A 22927-nucleotide genomic window follows, 5' to 3' on the forward strand; every position below is an offset into this window, starting at 1 on the left:
TGATTTTAAAATTTAAAAATGTTCATGATTTATTCACCCGTGTCATTAAACACCTGTATCTGACTCTTTCTTTATAAGGAACACAAAAGAAGATATTTTGAAAAATGTCACTGTGGTTTTGTGTCTGCGACGGAAGCCTGTGGGTTTGATCACCAACATTTTTGCAAAATATTTTTTGTGTGTTCTGCAGAAGAACTTCATGAAGATTTGTAATGACATCAGTGTGAATAAACACATTTTATTTTTGGGAGAACGACAGCTTTGAATGAGGTGGGAAAGATAAGTATTTAAATGTATTTAAACGAAGCTTCACTCATTTTGTTCATTTTTATTGATTATTTTTATTTCACACGTCTATATAATATGACATAAAACCGTGAAGCCCGTAGAATATTGGAGGGCCCGTTCTGGAAAAAACGTGTGCGTAGCATATTTGAACATAATACTTTTCTGTCCTTTAATTCAGCTTTTATCAACTTTCCTTTGTGTATGAACCTTTTTTAAAGATGCTGTAAGCAATTAAAAAAAAAACCTAAATTCGCCCAAATCCCGTGACGTTAGCAGGACGCCGCTTCCTGTTATCTGATTGGCTAACGCCTGCAGGTCGATAAAATTCTTTTTTACTTGACTAAATAGGCCACGCCCCTGCACACTTTAATCACAGGTACGATTTCACCTTGTTATGTCTCTAAGGCAGTATGGAATATGGACTTATTCAAGTATTTACAGCAGCTTTGATGAAAAACATTGTCATAAACTTAATAAACAATACGTCATCAGCATTATCGAGTGCATGACAATGCTTTTCAAAAAGAGTTTCTAAAACTGCTCAACTTCACATATCGTGTCTAACAAGGTCCAGCCCAGAATATACGATTATACACGATGAAGATGAACACCTCGAGTCAGATTTTAGGTAGGAACACTTTAAGCGGCTCATTTTCGTGCACTTTGTCCAGAAAGCCCAGGTTAAAGTACGGGTAGAGGGTCTCGGTGAAGGGGTCTTTAAAGGTGTAGAGATGCGTCATGCTCTCAGCATTATAGAAGGACACCAGTCCTCTCTTGTAATCCAGATAGACGCCGATCCTCGCCAGCGGCTCCTCCAGCGCCAGTACGGTCGGAGGAGATGTTCCCGCCATGTACTGAACTCCGTACGACAGCGAAAGCGTCCAGAAGCCGTTGGCGGGCATCGTGTTGATGACGCCTTTCCTCGAGACGGATTCACGAGCGACTCCCACCGTCCACACGGTGCTGCTGTACACTTCCACTTCCCAGTAATGTCGACCTTTCGTGAAGCCCTGACTGCCCAGCAGAGACAGAGCGGCGTTGAATCGCTGCGGGTTGTCCTGCACGGCGTTGTTGAAGGTCTGATAGCGCACGCACGTGAGCGATGACGTAAGGCTCAGCCAGGGATTGGCCGTTTTGGAGTTAAACGTTATGACTGAGGGAACTAGCAGGAGAGAGAAGGTAAAGTTAGTAAATGCGTTATGGAGATGTTTGATTTTTGTCTTAAAAAATCTTAACTCGACGTGCACAATAACACATGCACAAGTCGCTTTGGATAAAAGGCAAAATTTTACGTCAATCATTTCTTATATAAAAATAATGTGGCGTTTCCTGTAGCAGCTGTATTACAAATCCTCAAACCCGGAAATAAACTTGAAGTCGGACATGGGATGGTCAAGGATGAGTTTGGGGCAGAATGATCACCGATCATGATCAGCTCCGGCCTCAGCGTCATTTGACGTCACGTCCAGGATGCTTCCAGTAAGATTAGCGCGAAGCTACCTTATGTTAAGTAAAACAAACTTTATAGTCTCAGTGAACTAGAAATTGCGATCGTTTTACTTCCGTATTTTGACGCGTTTCCGGGTGAAACGAGTAAAATAGTGGGTGTGGCTTTCGTCTTTCTCTGTGATTTGATTGGATATATATAACAGCCATCGCGTTATGAAATGGAACTCGCAGCAGACTGACGTTGAAGGGGAGGAGTCAACGGATGCTCCGCCCAAGCCATCTAACACACGTCATTTGTGATGGATAGTCATTAAAGGACGGAAGTGCATTTTCAGATTAGAACTATGAGCGCAAACACATTTTAAAAAGAGATTGACCCGAATAGATAAACTATTTGAAAGAAAGTCTGCAGTATTTCATGAATAAATAGGCATTGTCATTTTTAGTTTCACTGGGACTTTAAAGTCATTTTTACTTTAAATACTTGTCACAATATATATATATATATACTTCCAATACTTATAATACTTAGATGATACGGCTTTGTCTGGAATGCACCATTAATACTACAGAATACAGCTTGCGTTAGGAAGTATACTACAGTTATGCTACAGTATTTCTCATGCGGCTGATTATTAGTTTTTTATTTTCGCAGATGTTGTTGTTTTAGGACCACTCGTCTCATGTGATAGTCAGAATGAGACGGTTCTCGCACCTGGATAGAGGCTTCCCTTCAGAGACTTCCAAACTCTGTATTGCAGTGGCCCTGCGAAGCGGCCCTCACACAGGCTGGGCGGTGTCAGTGTCGGCTTCTCGAACTTCCGTGGCTGTCTGCTTAAAACAACAAGAAGCCAGACACGAAAACATTCAAGCGCTTGCTCCTTAAGATATGCAAAACTGACAGATCCAGAGTATTCGCTCACCTTTGCAGCAGGCCCTTTATACTCTGCGAGGAAAGAAACAACAAAAAGCAGATTGATGAAGTTGGAGAAGCTTTCCGGATGAGGTCAGTGTTTGAAACTAAGCTACGCCTCCCCCTTTCATCCCAGACTGTGGAAAATCCCCTCGTGCTGCACTAATGGCGTTATCTTCCTATTGCACGGATGACATCATTATTGCATCCTGTGTCGACCCGTGTGATCGCATGCAGAGATTTGGATTAACCACTCAACTTTGTTTTTGTAAGATCATTTTAAGAAAGTCAAACGTTGATGAACAGATGATGCGTGTGTATGCTGTATGTGCTCACCCTGAGCAGCGTGTACGGGTCCTGTTCACTGAGTTTGTCCTCGATGTCATTTATAGCTCTGCGCAGGCGAGAGATCTCCACGCTGAGCAGGGCCTTGTGCTCGTCTAGTCTTATCAGCTCTCTGCGCTCCTCCGTCTTCAGCTTCACCTGCAGTAGCTTCTCCTCCTGGTACAGGACCTGATGGAGCTCGCTAAACTGCACCTCGATTCTCTGCTTCAGATCTGCCGTGTGGTCCTGGATTCAAAGGAGCAGATTGTGTGCATTAGATCATTTTCTATTATATTGACTTTGTTAGTCACCAAAGCTCAATTGGTCAAGCATTGTGTTGTTTTGATTTGCAACGCCACCGATGAAACACAGGGGGGCGTGGCCTATGTAAATAGCTTTTTGCTGTTGGTTAATATTCAATAGATTATAATCTAATCGATATCCTCTTCCGTCACACCTGACCGATAAGTTCTGACTTCTATCTCTTTTTTACTCTTTCTTTCCTTAAAGAACAACGTAGCTCTCTATACTGTGGTAGGCTGTGTAAGATAAGTTTTACTGGGCTTATGATTTTCCTTGTCCTACGTTGTGCCAATTGCTTCCATTGTTTACCTCATTTCTAAGTGGCTTTGGCTGAAGCGTCTGCTAAATGACTAAATGTGATTGGATAGTTCACCCAAAAATGTCAATTCTTTCATCATTTATTCACCCTCAAGTCATTCCAAACCTGTATGACTTCCGTTCTTGTGCAGAACATGGACAAAGATATTTCACAGAATGTCGGCAACCAGACAACTCTGGCCCCCATTGACTTCCATATAAACACAAAACCACTGAGACATTTCTCAAAATACCTTCTTTTGTGTGCCACACACTGTAAAAAATCCAACTGGCAAAATGTTCTCCCTACAAAGATAAATAAGTAACTTAAACATAGATTTTTAAGTTAAAGGTGTCAAATGATTGTTTAGTATATTCTGAAGGAAATGAGCCTAAACAAAGATTATTTTGTTGACTGGATTTAGATTCTCAAGTTTTGGGCCAAAATGCGTCAGAAAGTTTGCCCAGTTTACATAACAGTGTAATCTGAACAAGCAATATTGCAAGAGTTTGAGTTCCCAAGATGCAATGCTTAATGTTTAATTCTGTGTTTCTTATTTGTTTTCTTTTAAAGATTAGTGTTTTAGTTCCTGCTGGCTTGATTTATGCTTTAAAATCGTTGTTACTAGTTTTTCCACCATGGTTGAGATTTGTGTGTTCAATCTTGAGGTGAATGTGTGTGACGCATCGACAAATCCTGTATTTATACACTCAACACAAACTGTTTAAACAGATGTTTGGTCAAGTTTGAAGCAGACATTTACAATTGTAGTAAAAGACAAACACATTTGTTTATTTATTATAAAATCTCTATTTATGTAGAGCCAACAAAAATGTTTTATTATTTGTTAATTAAACATGAATATTTGTGTTTTGACAACTTGTTTTACTAACAAAATATTTTGAGTCGCATGGATTTCAGACCAAATTTCTTGAGAAAACTCAAGAATTTGCTGGTGATCGGTTGCCTTACTATTTAAAGTTTTGTCAACTTTTTTTTTTTACAGTGCAGAAGAAAGAGTCACACTCAGGATTTGCACGAGGATGCATGAACAACAGTTTTCGTTTTCATACCTTTAGTTTCTTCACCTCTTCCTCCGTCTCTCTTTCGCACTCCAGAGCAGTATTGAGCTCCACTTGAAGGGCACTCGCAGAAGCACCGAGAGAAGCCTGTTGAACGCAAAGACAGTGACACAAAGAGCCGAAGAACATTCTGTTGCAATTGTCAACGGTCTTACCCGATATCTCTGCTGCGCCTCTTCCACGCACACCAGCGTGTGAGATCTGTGGTCCTGTGAGATCCCGCACACCAGACACACCAGCTCCTGGTCTTCCTCGCAGTACAGTTTCAGCTCTTCTCTGTGTCGGCCGCAGATCGGGTTAGGGGGCACCGTCTCGATTGCTCCACCGGCCAGCCGACCTCCGTTCTCCTCTATCCCCTGGCAGTAGCTCTCCACGATATTGGCCACAATACGATTGGGTCGGTAGCTCTGTCCAGGAAAGACTTTCCGGCATTGTGGACAGGAACCAGATCCGCACTGCGCTTTGCTCCGAGGGCCGCTCCAGTAACTGGAAATGCAGACCTCGCAGAAGGTATGGTCACAGGGCAAGGAAACGGGACGTTTGAAGAGATCCAGACAGATGGAACAGGTGAGGTCCCTGCTTAGACGCTGCGCTGAGCTCTTGGACACCCGAGAGCGGATTTGCTTTTCCATCTTGTCCGGCGTGGGAAGAGTGTTGGACATGTCTTCTGTTCCGATGCACTTCTTTTGCTGTTCCTCTGTTCTCGTCGTCTCGTTCCTCTGTTTCTCTCCGGCCCTTTCCTGTTGACTCTGGGAATGAATAGGGGAGCCGAGGGGGCGGCTCTTGTCTCTGGCACGATCCTGCAGAGAGTTGGCTGGAGTTGCACGGCCCCTTGCTCTCCTTCAGCTTGACGTCAGACCCACAGCCAGAAAACAGAGAATCTGGAGGTCTCAGTTTTTGTTTAGAGAACATTATTGCACACGTGTCCAAAAGACGATGAATGCCATTCGTGTGACTCTGAGTGCAAAAACTTTGTGAGCAGAACCACATGTGCCCTACTTTCATTTGTATTTTCTTTTCAAACTTAAATAAAATGTGTAAAGTTGTGTTACTAGTCTACATATATATAGTCTACATAGAAAAGCACATTTCCTGGTGCGTTGTTTTATATATATTACAGTTTTAATAAGGTATAATGAGAATAAACAGACAGTTGTGTCTAAGAAAATTCCAACCCAACTACATTGTACCTTAACAATATTACTCATGTTTGGACCCCGAAGTGCTCAACGAAGTGACTTTTGTGCCTTCCGCTATACGGGCAAACGAAACAATAACCAAGTTCTTTTTGCATATAAAACTAGTTTGAAACAGTTCATGTTTTAATGGTCTGCTGCTGAGGCAGATGTTTATCATGTTGAAAGTCATGTTATGGCGTGCACACGCCCTGCAGCGCTGCTGAGAGTTAAGCTGCTGTTATCTCAAGGGATACAGGCAGAAAAGAAAGAGCTGGAGTTTGGCTCCCTCCTACACACACTCTCCAGGATCACTCGGCCTACGCTTCCTTCCTGTTCCCTCGTATTGTTCAGTTCAGTTCAGTGTTTATTTATATAACAACACAAAGTGCTGTAGAACAACATAATTAAAAAAGGAAGAAATAAATAAGAAAACGGCACCAATACAGCAGTACTATAAAAGAGATGAAAAACCCAAGGTAAGATAATGTATTTTCAATTTTGCTTTAAACACAGCAAGGGATGATGTCATTCGGAGCTCTAAGAAGGTTGTTCCAGAGTCTGGTGCCCACAATAGTAAAACCTCAATGTTTTAATCTGACCCTAGGAACTCGGAGATGACGACGGTCACCCGACCTAAGGAGACACAGTTTCCAAAACAGACTGAAAAACTCCGATTTGATAAAGAATTTGAAAATAGTTCCCCAAAAACGTACAAGATTTTTCAAACGAGAATTTTATGATTGACCATATCAAATGCTGAGCTAAGATCTAAGAGGATCAAGGCATCATTTCCCTGCAAGATATCACTGGTGACTTTCAAGAGTGCCGATTCCATTCTGGGTAATGTTCTGAAACCCAACTGGAAACTTTGGAAAAATGAATTTAAACTAAGATAAGACTGCAACTGACAAAGAACAGCTTTTTCCAACATTTTCGAGAGAAGGGGAAGATTGGATATAGGTCTCTAGACACATCAAGGTTTTGCTTTTTCAACCGCGGTGTGTAACGAATGCATGCTTCAAGGGATCAGGGACAGAGTATTTATCAACAAACATAGATCCGGTCCTATGATGTCAACCATTTGTTTGTATTGCTCAATTTCATATATATTCTGCCCCCATCCACATTCCCAGAATGAAAGACTAAGAATGTCTCAAATTTGACCGAAGACATGTTTGAATAAACACAGAACATTTTGGAGCGTCTCTCGTGGCACACACAGAGCTTTGAGAGAAAACACCTCTGAAATGTATTCAGGTCAAGTCCACGCTCCGCTGTGGCGGTGTAAACTCAGGAAACTTGGCAATCACGATGGGGGCTTTTAAATCTGAGACTCTTTCACTTGTTTACTAGCAGATGGAAATTCCCTGGTCCTGATGGGTGGAACTGGAGTTTTGGGGCCGAAGTGGGAACACCGAGAGCCGCATTGGCATTCAGATTCAGATGTGAGTCCTGCGGTGGAGAAAGACGCCTCAAATGCCACAACTGAGGAGTGGACTCCTGCTTATTCTGATTGGTACAAGAGCTGTCAATCAACAGCATGCAACCTAACACCCCTCAGCACACAAAGACATGCATGGTTTCACTTCCTAACTCATCATTCCATTCTACAGACATCAATGCTCTATTATTTTGACTTCATCTGTTACATCCTGCCATTCATTTCTGCTCATACAGTATATGGTCTAAAAATGTAAGACGTTTTTCTTTTAAATAAGTTTAAATTTAATCAAAATAATGTTTGTATCTAGGATTCTAATCAAAGCTGCTTTCAAGAAACTTCATATCGAACTGGAATGTAAGAACAATGTCTCCAACAACTTTTGTAAACATATTTCCAATTCTTGAATAGTTACTACAGATGCAATTTTAATGACACAAGACTGAACTACTAATGTATAAAAATGAACACGCATTTGTCCAACAAATGTACTGTTTGAATTGTAAAAAAATATTTTATATATTATTGGTCAACTCCAAACAATCTGCTTTAGAAACTTAGGCCTCGATTTCATTGACTTCTTAAATACATTTTTGGCAAAATATGTCAAGTTTAATATGTGCCACAAATTCTTACCCAAATTAGATAAATGAAATTGAAAAATGTAAACTTAATTGTTTACATGTGTTGGACACCAGTTAGAAAGTGTGTGTGTTTTATTTATATGTTATGCTCTACATAATTTAAGCATACTTTAAAAAAGTGAATAACTGTAATATTTCAATGTTACTTTAATATTCTTCATTTGCTTTGCTGCTTCTCATACTTTAAAGCATCGCGGTGTTGTTGGTAGAAAATGGCGCCATCTGTCGGCCAAAGGCTGCAACTTCACAGTTCAGAGTATTAAGGTAAAGATGATGTAAAATGTTTGTAAAATGTTTGAATGGAGCCTCAACACAGGACTCCTTGTGTGGACTGTAAAATATGATCTTATACCATAATATACTGATGGAAAATGATTTTTTTTTGTGCTATTTATAGATATTTGTATGTGTAAATAATATCATCAGTAATCATAGATAAAAGAACAACGCGCTGCATCTGAGAGTTAATGTTTTCTTTGTGTAGTAAAAATATATTCACTTTTAAAAAAACATACAGATTCTTAATTATATCCTAAATGTTTTAACATAAACACAATCATAAGAAAGACGTCCAACATTTCGCATCAACCCTATAAATATTCTTAGAAAACATACTTCTACTTTAGTAACGTTTAAAGAAGATGCCTGAAAGGAAGACTGTAGGAAATCCTACTGTGGACAAACACATAGTATGACACCAAAGTATCGCGAGAGCAACTCATGAGCGATGCTTCCGAACCTCTCTCGCGGTATCTGATGTCACACACTGATCATTCTGCGCAGCGCCTCCCGAATCTCTACAGTTCCGCCTTTATGGGCGGCGTCAACGATTGAGAGGAAGTGACGTAGGGAACAGCGGTCCAGTTTATGAAAGTACCCGCAAAAGAGCGCGCACTTGCATTTCGAGCCTCGAACCGGGACGACGAGCAGTTCAAACGTCCGCGTTTCTTTTAGGGTCTTAGTGCGTCGATTAAAGCGCTGTTTGCGAAACTTGGATCCGCGCAAGTGATTCAAAGCGTTAAACTAGGCCGCGCTCGTGTCGTAACTGGAGTTTTCAAGTTAACTTTGTATCCCTATAAGAAGCGCAATGTTTGAGGCACGTCTCGTTCAAGGATCCATCCTAAAGAAGGTTCTCGAGGCTCTGAAGGACCTCATCACCGAGGCCTGTTGGGATGTGAGCTCGTCGGGCATCTCTCTGCAGAGCATGGACTCATCTCATGTGTCTCTGGTGCAGCTCACACTCCGGAGCGATGGGTTCGACTCTTACCGCTGCGACAGAAACCTCGCCATGGGTGTCAACTTGAGCAGGTAAACCACCAAAAAGTTGATCGTTCGTTTTAAACTCGTTTGCAGGCATTGCGGTCTCTATCAGACACGTAGTTGCTTTGAGAAGTAAAGGAGAACGTGCCTGCGCATGCCCGCGCGTCCTACATAAAGTTAGCGTGAGTTTTATCGTTAGTCAAGCAAGTGACTTTTTATTGGCGTGTTAACATGTGTACTACAATAGTTTAATAACTAATGTCACGTCGTACTTTGGCATCGTTCAGATTTGTCTGTGGTATTTGGCGCGCAAAGTGGTCCTGTGTTCTTCCCGCACTGCTGCCAGTGACGTCATTTACGCGCGTTGAAGATGGCGGGAAATAGCCGGCGCGCTTCATCACACCGTGACACAAAGAAAGCTTTGCTGAAAAGAATAATAAAAACTCTTCCTGTTTATAGCGAGCCATTTCTTAAATTATTCATGACGCTTACATGGGCAGATGTTTCGGTTGTTATACATGCATGTTTATTATATGCAACATAACGCAGTGTGTTGTTGTTCTGATGACGTCGTTTTTGTTTTCTAGCATGTCAAAGATTCTGAAGTGTGCTGGAAATGAAGATATCATCACGCTCCGAGCTGAAGACAATGCAGATTCTCTGGCACTGGTCTTTGAAACTCTCAGTGAGTTACATCTTTTGTTTTTGCATCACACCTGCACTATAAACCAATGCTGCATTTATGCAAAACTGTTCAAATTTGTCATTGTTTTTGTTATTAACCCTTTTTCAGATCAAGAGAAAGTGTCAGATTATGAGATGAAGTTGATGGACTTGGATGTGGAGCAGCTTGGGATTCCGGTGAGACCTTTGTTCATTACATCCGTGTGCTCTTTTCAATGTAAACACGCATGTTTAAATGAACATGTTCTATTCGGTCCCGTCTCAGGAGCAGGAATACAGCTGCGTGGTGAAGATGCCCTCTGGGGAGTTTGCCAGAATCTGCAGAGATCTGTCACAGATCGGCGACGCGGTCATGATCTCCTGCGCCAAGGACGGCGTGAAGTTCTCTGCCAGCGGAGAGCTGGGCACGGGCAACGTCAAGCTTTCACAGACCAGCAACGTCGACAAGGAGGATGAAGCGGTACGGGTTATTAGCTGCCTCGACAGAACTGAATCGGACCAAATGTCCACGAGTCGACTAACAGGCGCTTGTGTGTTTGCTTACAGGTGACGATTGAGATGAACGAACCAGTGCAGCTCATTTTTGCCCTGAACTACCTGAACTTCTTTACCAAAGCCACACCCCTGTCCAAGACGGTCACGCTGAGCATGTCCGCAGACATCCCACTCGGTATGAACAAATCCACTTGAGCTTTCCTGTCTTAATTGTCTTCATACTTGTACTTAAAATAACTTATTTTTTTCAAACAGTGGTTGAATACAAGATTGCAGACATGGGACACGTCAAATACTACCTGGCCCCCAAGATTGATGAAGAGTCCTCATAAACAGACATCATCAGGGTTTTCTTGCGCGTACCAGAAAAGATTTGGAAAGATGTTTTGGGAAAATGCATTTTACTCCTCAGTGTCTGCTGTGGTTTTCATGGATTTCTGTGTCCATCTGAGCCATGGTGCACGATTGGCCGAAAGCATTGGTGCACTTATGGTAGTTTGCTCGTCAGCTTTACCAGTCACTGTGGGGTGAATCTGCACTGCTCATAGAAGCATGTACAGATGTTACTTTGGTTTGCTCCCGTTTCTTTGTACCCCTCTCCCTCATGACTCAACTGCTCATTCCTGCCTGTAGATAATTGTCTGTAAATATCTTAATTGGACACAGTTCATCCGCTACCATTAATAAATCTTTTTTGTAATGTTTGTGTCGGAGATCATTTGCGTTTTGATGACTGGTGTACAAAATATCCCTGTTTTTTTTTCTAGTATTTAAAATATTACATTTAATATGAGTTCGGAAAGGTATATGGTTTGAAAAATTCCAAACTTTGCCGTTAGAGGGCGCCAAAGGACTACTGTGACGCGTCAAACGAGGAAATATTTAAATTCTCGATGAACAAATCTTTATTAGAAATGTTTATTTTACATTAAAGGTTGAAGAGAAAATCCACCTGAAATGTGCGAGAGTTGGGATGTGTATGATCTGCGTCCTAGTGTGATGGCTGTATACGTCATCGAGGCTGTGGTCAGTTAAAACATTGTAAAATTAACCTTTATTCCTCAAGAGACGTAGCTGCTGTGTTTCAATTCGTACCTGGAAATATACCAGTTGAATATGTGAAATCCCCAAAAAATCGAGTTTATATTTCATAGCGATGTTGGGCATGTTTTAACCACGCCCCTCCACTCATATGGAAGTTTACGTAAGATTTTATGCGGCGCCGCAATATCCGACTGGCGGATGACATCAAAGTACCGCAAGAGTCAGTCATCAAGTCGAACAAAGTACGAAGCAGTCACGTGGGTCTGTGTGAAACGAAGCTTCTTTCATGTGAATTTTTCTGTGAACGACGCTTTGGACGTCATTGGTCACGTGATTTCGATAGCTGCCTGTTTCGACCCCTTTGGTGGATTACGATTTTGGATTATACCCCTTTAAATAAAGATGCATTTTGGATCTTCCTGAACCTCGATTGTCACAGTTTTCATGTGAACATCACATTCAGATTGCACTCAGAGCAGGTCTGAAGTCAAACATTTGAAGCGTCTATTATAGGTTTAGTTAATATTTGGACCTCGGCAACGTTCACAGTTCAAACTGTCAGTATTTAGGATTGACAACCACATTTATTTTTCTTCTCACGTGAGGTCTGTAACCATAATGCTGGATGTACATATCAAGGACTGTGAATGTCCATAGAAAGTATTATGAAAATTTTCAGCATTACTCCAAATATCCTGTTTAATGTTCTGTAGAAGAAATAAAGTCATACAGGTTTGAAATGACAAGAATGTTAAATGATGACAGAATATCATTTTTGGGCGACTTATTCATTCAACTGCAATAATCAAGTGAGATTGCGATATATGGATCTTTTTATTAAGACAGTCAGGTCTTTTGTACAATCAAGATGTTTTTGCAGTCCATTAAATTCATTGCAAAATCATCATCATTATCTGCAAATACACATACATGAAATAAGAAAAGGATTCCATGATGAGACATCTTTGCTAGACAGAGATCCACTTTTTTTCTGAGAGATCCAAACAAGATGTTTTGTCTTATTTACAAAATTCTGCACTCTTTGACATTTTTAAGCTCATGTAAGTTTTTTTTTTGTTTCTTATGATGTGAGGATTTCTCTAACAGCATATTTCTGTCAGTCTGTGTACTCAAAGCGAGGTCCATGAGCTCCTTCACCTGATGACTGCTTTTCTTGTTGTTGTTAAATGCACAACACCTTGAGTGACAGTTTTGAATCATTTTCTGAAGTTCTTCATCGGTTTCATTGATGTAATCTGTCAAAGTCTTGCCTTTCAGTTTCTCTTTATTGGTGAAGAGAATCACAGTTTTTGTGGTCATGTCCTCACCAAACTCTTTCTTCAAGCGTGGCAGAACCTCTCTCTCTCCATCTGTGAAACGGCCGAGCTCCATCACCAGTAAATACACAACAGGCCCGTGCTGAATGAGATCTTTACATGATCTCAGCTGTTCCTCTTGGTTTTTAAGATCTTCACTAAAGAAATCTGGGGTGTCCACGACTCTGATCTTTTCTCCACAGACTGTTACTTCTTCTTTCTGGCACACCTGTGTTACCGGCACAGAACTGGCGTGAGACTGAAAATACGGCTTTCCAAGGATGGTGTTTCCTGTAGCGCTCTTTCCACTTCCTGTCTGTCCCAGCAACACAATGGTCTTGATGGAGGAGGTACTCATGTGCCGCGTCTGATGCTCCTCATGAACTGTTCTTGGAAGCTCCTGATGAACTAACACGTCTGGTTGTTTTTGACCTAGATAATCAGAATGTTTTTGACCCTAGAAATGTTAATGCTGTATGTTCTTAAAAAGTACTTGAGGAAGTTTTTACCTGACATGTCTGGTGTTGGTTCCTCGCACATTGAACTATTTTCATTTGTCCCACCGAAGTTAACAGGTCGGCCTCTGAGACTGTCAGTGTTGGTTCTAATAGTAACATAAAATACATTATTCTTTATTGATGCTTTGTAAGTGATGTGTCTATACAATTAACATCATACCTGGTCATAGATCTCTTACCGTTCTCCAGCAGATTTTAGAGCCGTCTGCATGATTGTTGTGTATTTCATCAGTTCTTCAACCAGTTTGTGTTTAGTTTCGTCTTTGTTATAATAACACACTTTGTTTTCACACTTACTCAGAAGCTTTTCAGTGAAGTGCGACTTAGATTTGTCCAGTAAAGGTTTTTCACAGTCAACCAATAAAATGGTATTTTCCCCTACATGCTCTCCAAAGCACTTCTTCAAATGTAGAAACATCTCAAACTCATCTTGAGACACATCATGTCCCTGCAGTATCAAGAGGAACACACGAGGACCCGTGTAAGACGGCTTCATCTCTTCAGTCATGTGTTCGTCTGAGTTCAGAGAGTTTGAAGTTTTGATAAGTAACACATTCTGATCTTCTACTTTTCCTGTATTTGTCTCACAGACTTCTGACTTGAATCGCTTTTCCTCGAGAATGATGTTTCCTATCAGACACTTGTGATCGTTGTTCTTTCCCAGCAACAGCACTGTGATGTGTGCAGGTGACTGAGCATTTTCCCCTGAGAGAAATTAAATATATATAACACACAACCTCATTTATAAGCAAATGACTTAAGATATGTTTAGATATAAGTGACGGTTTACCCAAAAATGAAAATTCTGTCATAATTTATTCAGCCTCATGTCATTTCATACCTGTATATATTACTTTATTCTGATGAACACAAAGAAAGATATTAGGAAGAATGTCAGTAATTTCAATTCTGTGACGTCATTCACTGCCCTAGTAGGAAAATTGAATGGTAGTCAAAAGTGCCCGAGAACTGTTTGTTTTCCTAAATTCTTCAAAATATCTCACTATGTGTTCAACAGAACAAATACATTTATACGGGTTTGGATGATGAAAGATTTTAGATTTATGGTGAACTATCCCTTTAAGTATTATTTTCTGAAAAAAATATTAAGAATTTAATTTAGAGGGATATTTCACCCAAAATGAAGATTCTGCCGTCGTTTACTCTTGTCATTTCAAACCTGTAAGACTTTCTAACAAAATATTAAATATGCGATTAATCGTATCCATAATAAAAGTTTTTGTTTACACAATATAATGTATAGCTGTGTACTATGCATAATGATTTTGTATTTATTAACACAAACACACAATTGAAAATATTTAAGGAAAAACTAAAAATTATTAAACATCTATATGTAATTTCAATTATTGGTAATTTTAAATAAATACATGTAAATATTTCCTAAATATTTATTTGTGTTTATGTGTTTGTATTTATAAATACAAAATGAATATGCACAGTACATATACATGTTTATTATGTAAAAATAATTGCATCCTAATTGGATGTCATAATAGTCTACATAATAGAGGAGAGACAAACTGTATCACATATACCGTTGCTCTCATCTGTCTGCTTCATCTTCATTAGTCCAAGGTCATCAACGTCCTCGTACACGCTACAGGAATTAAATGACAGGTTAGTTTTACAAAAGAGAAAACACTAGAGGTCAAAGTCTTGTGTTCGTCAATTTCACAACACAGTTACACGTCTGCTGATATAAAGTTGTGTATGTGTGCGTTTAACATGTCTTACTGCTCTTCAGATGCAGAGTTTGGTTCCCTTTTGTCCCACATCTCCATTAACTCTTTCACCAGCTCTGATTCTTTCATGTCTTGATTCTTCTTATAAACACAAATTCTCTTTCCACACTCGTCCAGAACTTTTTTCAGTCTCTCATCCGCTCGCTCATATGGCTCTTCAGAATGTTCCTCTTCACCTCTGACCAGTACAACGATTGTATTGTCAACCATTTTCACTCCAAATCTCTTTTTCAGGAAGTTGAGTATCTTCATTTCTTCTTGTGAGATCTTGTTATCTTCTAGCACCAGGAGAAACACGCGTGGCTCTGGATATGATGGGTTCAGCTCTTCTGTATATGATGGGTTCAGCTCATCTGGTTTTGCAGGGATCGGCCAGCAGAGATTATCTGGAGTGTTGATAACACAGATCGACCGATCTTCTACTTGTTTCACCTTCTGGGGCTTTTCTCTTGCAGCACCAAACCAATCTTCTTGAAGAATTGCGTTGCCGATCATACATTTGTTCTTGTTCAATCCCAGCAAAACCAGACTAATGTCTTTATGAGGCTGCTGGACATTTGCGTCCTCCCCTATCCAAAAATAGAAATAATTCACTTGTGATGCTAAGAGTTTAGGTTTAAAAATTGTATTAAAGGCAGGATAGGGGATCCTGTCCAGAATTTTTTTTGTCATGATGGTTGGGAATGTCTCTACATCCTGATAGGAATCAAAAAGTTTAGCGGTCAAATCATATTTTTATACTTGTATATTGCCGCTGAAGGGCTTAGAACCAAAAGACGTTCGCCCAATCACAAGGTTCTGGCCGAACACTGTGACTGGTCATGTGTACATTTTCATTCAACGTATTTTGCATACCACTGCGCACCCTGTTCACGCAGACATCAATGTAGGGAGAATGGCGGATAATCAGCAACAATCAAACTTTCCTGCGGATCTAGTGGATCTACAAAACGTAAGTCAGTTTTTGATAAACCTTGACGAAAAAACGTCTGGATCATGAAAGATGAAAACTCGAATTAACATAGGTTCAGTTTTCACATAATGGAGACCTCTCCGGCAGGCAAAGTGTCTGAAAGACGAGACCGGGGTTGCTCTCTTTCCTTTGGTTTGGTATTTACATGCTTTGAGAAGAATTAAATGGATCTAGTTTGTAATTCGTAACATGGATTAAAAGAATACATTCATGTGTTTGGAGGAGGCGTGGCTTTGGACTGCATAGAGGGTGGGAATATAATTTCACTGCTAGCAGGTTTAAATTAGCACCTTTCCAAATCAACCACTATACCTTTAAATAAACGGTTTGTTGAATTTGTTTTAAGTGCATTTTTTTTTTAAAACAATTTGTCGAGTTGGTCCTGTAGTTTAAATAACAGTTTAAATTCAAAATATTTGAGAGACGAGTTAAACCAAGAAACTGTTCTTCTTGGTTTCTTTTGCTTGTTATCAAAAATAATCTACAAGCACTCTATTCCTTGCGGATGTGTACTGCAAGTTAGTAGTTTCAATTGTATATCTATTTGTAATTAAAATAGAGTCCATGTAATATACAGCAGGACATAGTTACAATAACTGTCATTTAAACAACATATTAATTTACTTCAGTTCACAGGTGACCTGGTTTGGGATTAAACCAGCAGTCTTTGTGTTAGCAGCCCAGATGGTTCCCATTACCAATGAGGTTAGAATGGAGCAATGTTGATAAAAGTGACACATAAAATGCAGCTCAAGGAAAAGCCAAGAAGAACTTTATATTTTACATTCTTTTAATTCAAAACACTATTAGCCCAAAGAAAACACACCTGTGTGGTTGCATGGAAAACATTTTTTTATCCCTTTTGTGAATATACCTGAACTTGAATTGGTTAATGTCATCTAGAATGTTGTATAACAAGGTGAGTGTTGAGGTCATGTAAGCTTCAGTATGCTAACCTAACTAGCTCTTAAGAAAGAATGATCAACATGCTGCTGATGTCACATTCTGTAGACAGAGGAAGGGAATCATCTATAAAATGTACCTTTATCTGTCGACTCTTTCTGCTTAATGGCATCAAGATCCTCATATGTGCTAATAGAATAAAATGACATTACATGTTAACAAAAGACAGAACGAGATTTCAGGTAACATTTCAAGTTTACAACACAGTGAAGTGTCTTGTCTAGAGTTGTGTGTGTGTCTTACTGTTCTACACAGATGCTTGCTTTACGAAGCCGCTTCTGTATTTTGTCCCATTTCTCAATCAGTTGCTCCATCAGATCAGATTCTTTTACGTCTTGATTCTTACAAACAGAAATTTTCCCCCCACACTCATTCAGAACCTTTGTGTCAGAACCTTCAGAACTTTCCTCTTCGCCGCTAACCTTCACAATGATTATGTTTTCCAAAATGTTCTTTCCAAATCTCTCTTTCAGGTAGTCGAGTATCTTCATTTCTTCTTGTGAGATCTTGTTATCTTCTAGCACCAGGAGAAATAAACGTGGACCTGGATATGATGGGTTCAGCTCTTCTTTACTGGTAGCTTCTTGTTCTGAGAGATTATCTGGAGTGTTGATAATACGGACGGATGTGTTATCTAATGATTTAATCATTTGTGGTCCAGCAAGAAAGCAGTGTTGCCGGAGGATAGCGTTACCAATCAGACACTTGTTACTGCTGTTTGTTCCCAGCAGCACCGTAGTGATGGGTTTATGAGACTGCTGCACCTTTGCACCCTCCACTGGAACAAAGATCAAAAGAACAATTTACCGATTGAAACAGAACTTGACAAAAATATATCTGAACTGACAAAGAATCTCCATTGACTCTGTGTTCGTGCACGCGAGAGAGAGAAATAGAGAGAGAGATAGAGAGAGAGAGAGAGAGAGAGAGAGAGAGAGAGAGAATGAGAGAGAGAGAAAGAGAATGAGAGAGAGAGAGAGAGAGAGAGAATGAGAGAGAGAGAGAGAGAGAGAGAAAGAGAATGAGAGAGAGAGAGAGAGAGAGAGAAAGAGAATGAGAGAGAGAGAGAGAGAGAATGAGAGAGAGAGAATGAGAGAGAGAGAGAAGGAGAGAGAAGGAGAGAGAACGAGAGAGAACGAGAGAGAACGAGAGAGAACGAGAGAGAACGAGCGAGAGCGAGAGAGAGAGAGAGAGAGAGAGCAGAATGAGAGCGAGAGCAAGAGAGAGCGAGAGAGAACGAGAGAGAAAATTGGTTCTGAAAGAATTTATCTTTGCAAAATGCAAATGTTTCTGTAATATACAAGTAAACTGAAAGAGTAAAAAATAGAATAACATAAAACTTACATTGTGACATGTTGAGTTCCAGTTTCTCAAATAATTAATGAACATGAAAAAAATCCTTCCAGGTTTCTCCAGCACTGTAGACAGGACAGATGGCAAGTAAATGAAAGTGAAAATCACATTATCTTAAGTGCAGGAGAAAGTGGGCTTGGCCATATCTCGTCAAACACGTAAAGTCACTTGTAGTGTGCTAACAACTGTTTATCTTTATTAAAGATTTTATTGGATGTTCAGTGAATCTTTCTTTGGATTTATTTACTTATCTACTTAAAACAATTTGTGTAAGCCATATTCTTGTCTATTCATAATCATATAATGGCTTTGATAAAGATCACTTTGAGGGGCCACAGAAAACGCACTGTTAAAATGTAAGACCTCTCCAACTAAATGTTATCTATTAACTACATTTTTTTCAATTGAACCAAATGTTTTGTATGAACCTCTGAAATAGACACCACATCAATCATTTCTAGTCCAGCCTCTAACAAGGCAATCCTGATGACAATGAAACAATAAACCCATCAGAACAAAACACGTCAGGCAAGAGAATCAAGGATAACAAGACGACATGGAAGAACTACAATAACCATGAAACAAAAAGACAAACCAAAACCAACGTTACATACCCCCTTTAATGGCGCCTCCTGACCCCCAAAAACACAAACCAAAATACAAAAGCAAAAAAAAATCATTAGGGTAATGGATCGGAGGCGGGACAGGGGGTGTGGAGAAGAGGAAGAGCTGGAAGCCTCGGATGTGGCAGGTAAGGCTGGAACACATGGAGGTGCAGGCAGAGCTGGAAGCCTGGGCGTGAATGCTCATTTGCCGGCAGCCTCCGGAGAGGAAGAGCAGTGCACAGCCCAGACACACCGCAAGGCTGCAGCCACAACTGACAGAGCAGACTCTGGTGACAGGACCTCAGGAATGAGATCCTTCAGGACCAGGAATTACGATGACTGTAAGCTCTGGACTGATGCCCACGACGGCTGGAGACTCTTGTGGCATGACGGTCATGACGGTTTTGCTCTAGAGAACAGACAAGGGCGGACGTGCTCAGGCATGTCTGGCAATAAGCATCTGTAATGATGTTGATCAAAAATCTCAAAGATATCCATACACACACTGACCAAAATTATAAACTCAAAACTTTTTCATGAGCTGAACTCAAAGATCTCAAGCCTTTTTCTATGTGCACAAAAGGCCTATTTAAAAAAAAAAAATCTGTCTAAATCTGTGTTAGTCACTGTGTTCCACTGACCAACATTCCACAGGCCACAATCATCAACCTCATCAACTCTATGTGAAGGAGACGTGTTGGACTGCATGAGGCAAATGGTGGTCACACCAGATATTGACTGGTCATCCGGCCCCCTAATACAGTAAAATTGCACATTTTAGAGCGGCCTTTTATTGTGGCCAGCCTAAACCACACCTGTGCAATAATCATTTCGTCTAATCAGCATCTTGATATGTCACACCTGTGAGGTGACTGGATTATCTCGGCATAGGTGAAGCGCTCACTAACACAGATTCAGACAGACTTGTGAGCAATATTTAAGAAAAATAAGCCTAATGTGTACATAGAACAAGTTCAGCTCATGAAAAATGGGGGGAAAAACAAAAGTGTTTAGTTTATAATTTTAGTCAGTGTATTTGTGTATTAGAACTAGAAGACATTAGTATTTCCAAATATTTTTGCCATATGTCCTGTGCTGATGACGATACCTTGTGTTGTAAGTTATGAAAAAGTGCCATACTTTTTAAACCACGGATATTTTTATTTAGACAGTCACATCATTTGTAAAATCTACTTGTGTACAGGTTCTTTGCATTTCATTCCAGTCTTAAATTAATGGCAACATCATCATTCACTGTAAATACACATTTCAAATACATATATATATGAAATAAGAAAAGGATTCAACAATTAGACATCTTTGCTAGACAGAGATCCACACAGTTATTGTCTTATTTACGAAATTTTGCAATATTTGCCATCTTTAAACTTGATAAGGGGTTGATTTGTTTCTTAGGCAGTGAGGATTTCTCTATCGGCATGTTTCTTTCGGTCTGTCTACTGAAAATGACGTCCATGAGCTCCTTCACCTGATGACTGCTTTTCTTGTTGTTTTTAAATGCACAACATCTTGAGTGACATGTTTGAATAATTTTCTGAAGTTCTTCATCGGTTTCATTGATGTAATCTGTCAAAGTCTTGCCTTTCAGTTTCTCTTTATTGGTGAAGAGAATCACAGTTTTTGTGGTCATGTCCTCACCAAACTCTTTCTTCAAGCGTGGCAGAACCTCTCTCTCTCCATCTGTGAAACGGCCGAGCTCCATCACCAGTAAATACACAACAGGCCCGTGCTGAATGAGATCTTTACATGATCTCAGCTGTTCCTCTTGGTTTTTAAGATCTTCACTAAAGAAATCTGGGGTGTCCACGACTCTGATCTTTTCTCCACAGACTGTTACTTCTTCTTTCTGGCACACCTGTGTTACCGGCACAGAACTGGCGTGAGATTCAAAACGTCGCTCTCCCAGGATGGTGTTTCCAGTAGCGCTCTTCCCACTTCCTGTCTGTCCTAGCAACACAATGGTCATAGCTGCCAGTGGACGCTCCTTAAAAACTGATTAGCAGAATATTCTCAGAAATCATGATGACTGAATGTAACATCTTTTGATGAAACTTTAAAAACAAACTTATTACCTGATGTTTTTGGCGGTGGAATTGGCCCCAGTGGAGTATTTGGAGGTGACATGATTTCATTTGTCCTACTACACACAAAAACATTGATTGTTTATACATCCATATTAACATCGTACCTAGTCATAACTACAGACCTCTCACCTTTCTCCAGCATGTTTTGAAGCCTGCTCCCTTTGGAAGATTTCCGTTGTGTATTTCATCAGTTCTTTAACTAATTTATAATGTCTTACATGTCTGTTGTATTTGCAAACACGGTTTCCACATTCCTCTAGAAGATCTTTAGTGAAGTTCACTTTAAATTTGTCCAGCGAATGTGAAGAGAGTTTTTCACTGTTAACAAACACAATTGTTGTTTTAACCATTTCATCTCCAAACCTCTTCTTTAGTTGATTTATCATTGTCATTTCTTCTGGAGACACCTCGTCTTCTTCTAGTAGAAAAAGGAATGCACGAGGACCCGTGTATGACGGCTTCATCTCCTTAATCATGTGTGATTTTGCATCTGAGTCGAACGAGTCTGGAGTTTTGATAATCAAGACGCTCTGATCTGCAACTTCTCCCATATTGGTCTCGAGGGCGGCACTATCTGACTTGAATTGCTTTTCCCCAAGAATGATGTTTCCTATCAGACACTTGTCGTCGTTGTTCTTTCCCAGCAACACCAATGTGATGTCACTTCCTGTGAGGAATCAAATAATGTTAACTGCATAAAACCTTCTGCTTTATATTATTTTAATACACGGCTCGTTGGAATGCTTGATTCTGATTGGCCGGTCGACATTTGCAGGCTCATTATTCCCAGATAACAACCACTCAAAACTAATAACACATGGAAGCCGGATTCAGTAAACCATTTTGACAGGTTTTTGGACAAATTAAATATAAATATGTATTCTAATAACATAAATGACATTATGTGTACATTTAGTCCTCTTATCCAAAGCGACTTACAGAGAGTTCTACAGAGGAGCAATAAAGCGATATGTCATACAGGAGCATAAGGCGCTAATACAAGTTACTAGTTTCAACAAAAGCAAGAACAACAACTGTTGAGAGAAAGAGAGAAGGTCAGTTTTATTCTTTTTTCGCATTTTGCGGTCAAGTATTCTCTCTCTCTCTCTCTCTCTCTCTCTCTCTCTCGCACGCACATACAGCAGCTAGCGTCAGTTAAATATATTGCAGACGATTCTTGTTATTTGAACAAAATATTTAATTTAATTGCATATTAGCTATATAATATATTAAGGACAAACTGTATCACAAATACCGTTGCTCTCATCTCTCTTCTTCATCTTCATTAGTCCAAGGTCATCAACGTCCTCGTACACGCTACAGGAATTAAATGACAGGTTTAGTTTTACAAAAGAGAAAACACTAGAGGTCAAAGTCTTGTGTTCGTCAATTTCACAACACAGTTACACGTCTGCTGATATAAAGTTGTGTATGTGTGCGTTTAACATGTCTTACTGCTCTTCAGATGCAGAGTTTGGTTCCCTTTTGTCCCACATCTCCATTAACTCTTTCACCAGCTCAGATTCTTTCATGTCTTGATTCTTCTTATAAACACAAATTCTCTTTCCACACTCGTCCAGAACTTTTTTCAGTCTCTCATCCGCTCGCTCATATGGCTCTTCAGAATGTTCCTCTTCACCTCTGACCAGTACAACGATTGTATTGTCAACCATTTTCTCTCCAAATCTCTCTTTCAGGTAGTCGAGTGTCTTCATTTCTTCTTGCGAGATCTTGTTATCTTCTAGCACCAGGAGAAACACACGTGGCTCTGGATATGATGGGATCGGACAGCAGAGATTATCTGGAGTGTTGATAACACAGATCGACCGATCTTCTACTTGTTTTACCTTTCTGTGCCTTTCTTTTACAGCACCAAACCAATTTTCCTGAAGAATTGCGTTTCCTATCATACATTTGTTGTTTTT

The 22927-nt window shown here is 40.0% G+C and overlaps 4 protein-coding genes across 6 annotated transcripts; 1 reads left to right on the forward strand and 3 right to left on the reverse strand.

The window, feature by feature from the left end:
* Window positions 1–312: 312 nt before the first annotated feature.
* Window positions 313–5624, reverse strand: trim69 (tripartite motif containing 69). Of its 2 annotated transcripts, none has more exons than XM_056736237.1 (6): window positions 4813–5624; window positions 4649–4744; window positions 2987–3220; window positions 2661–2683; window positions 2453–2571; window positions 313–1450 (listed from the first exon to the last, which is right to left on the reverse strand). In XM_056736237.1, exons 1-6 carry the CDS (start codon window positions 5317–5319, stop codon window positions 906–908), a joined length of 1524 nt encoding a protein of 507 aa, XP_056592215.1. In that variant the 5' UTR covers window positions 5320–5624; the 3' UTR covers window positions 313–905. The 2 variants fall into 2 exon arrangements, with proteins under 2 accessions (XP_056592215.1, XP_056592216.1); XM_056736238.1 differs by having other exon boundaries at window positions 2453–2568; window positions 4813–5621.
* A 3130-nt stretch (window positions 5625–8754) lies between these two features.
* On the forward strand, window positions 8755–11063 carry pcna (proliferating cell nuclear antigen). The gene is made up of 6 exons (XM_056737283.1): window positions 8755–9228; window positions 9768–9865; window positions 9974–10041; window positions 10130–10324; window positions 10411–10534; window positions 10615–11063. The coding sequence occupies exons 1-6, from the start codon at window positions 9008–9010 to the stop codon at window positions 10689–10691; spliced, it is 783 nt and encodes a 260-aa protein (XP_056593261.1). The 5' UTR covers window positions 8755–9007; the 3' UTR covers window positions 10692–11063.
* Window positions 11064–11181: 118 nt separating this feature from the next.
* On the reverse strand, window positions 11182–18370 carry LOC130412133 (GTPase IMAP family member 8). 2 transcript variants are annotated; one of them, XM_056737282.1, is made up of 8 exons: window positions 18284–18370; window positions 17183–17717; window positions 17019–17068; window positions 14996–15572; window positions 14797–14858; window positions 13417–13942; window positions 13229–13323; window positions 11182–13136 (listed from the first exon to the last, which is right to left on the reverse strand). In XM_056737282.1, exons 1-8 carry the CDS (start codon window positions 18291–18293, stop codon window positions 12427–12429), a joined length of 2565 nt encoding a protein of 854 aa, XP_056593260.1. In that variant the 5' UTR covers window positions 18294–18370; the 3' UTR covers window positions 11182–12426. The 2 variants fall into 2 exon arrangements, with proteins under 2 accessions (XP_056593260.1, XP_056593258.1); XM_056737280.1 differs by having other exon boundaries at window positions 11182–13151.
* A 1878-nt stretch (window positions 18371–20248) lies between these two features.
* On the reverse strand, window positions 20249–21202 carry LOC130411466 (GTPase IMAP family member 2-like). Its single transcript, XM_056736082.1, has 3 exons — window positions 21132–21202; window positions 20991–21058; window positions 20249–20910 (listed from the first exon to the last, which is right to left on the reverse strand). The coding sequence occupies exons 1-3, from the start codon at window positions 21188–21190 to the stop codon at window positions 20249–20251; spliced, it is 789 nt and encodes a 262-aa protein (XP_056592060.1). The 5' UTR covers window positions 21191–21202.
* Window positions 21203–22927: the final 1725 nt, after the last annotated feature.

The sequence above is a fragment of the Triplophysa dalaica genome, chromosome 22 (assembly GCF_015846415.1).
Source record: "Triplophysa dalaica isolate WHDGS20190420 chromosome 22, ASM1584641v1, whole genome shotgun sequence".
Lineage (NCBI taxonomy): Eukaryota > Metazoa > Chordata > Actinopteri > Cypriniformes > Nemacheilidae > Triplophysa > Triplophysa dalaica.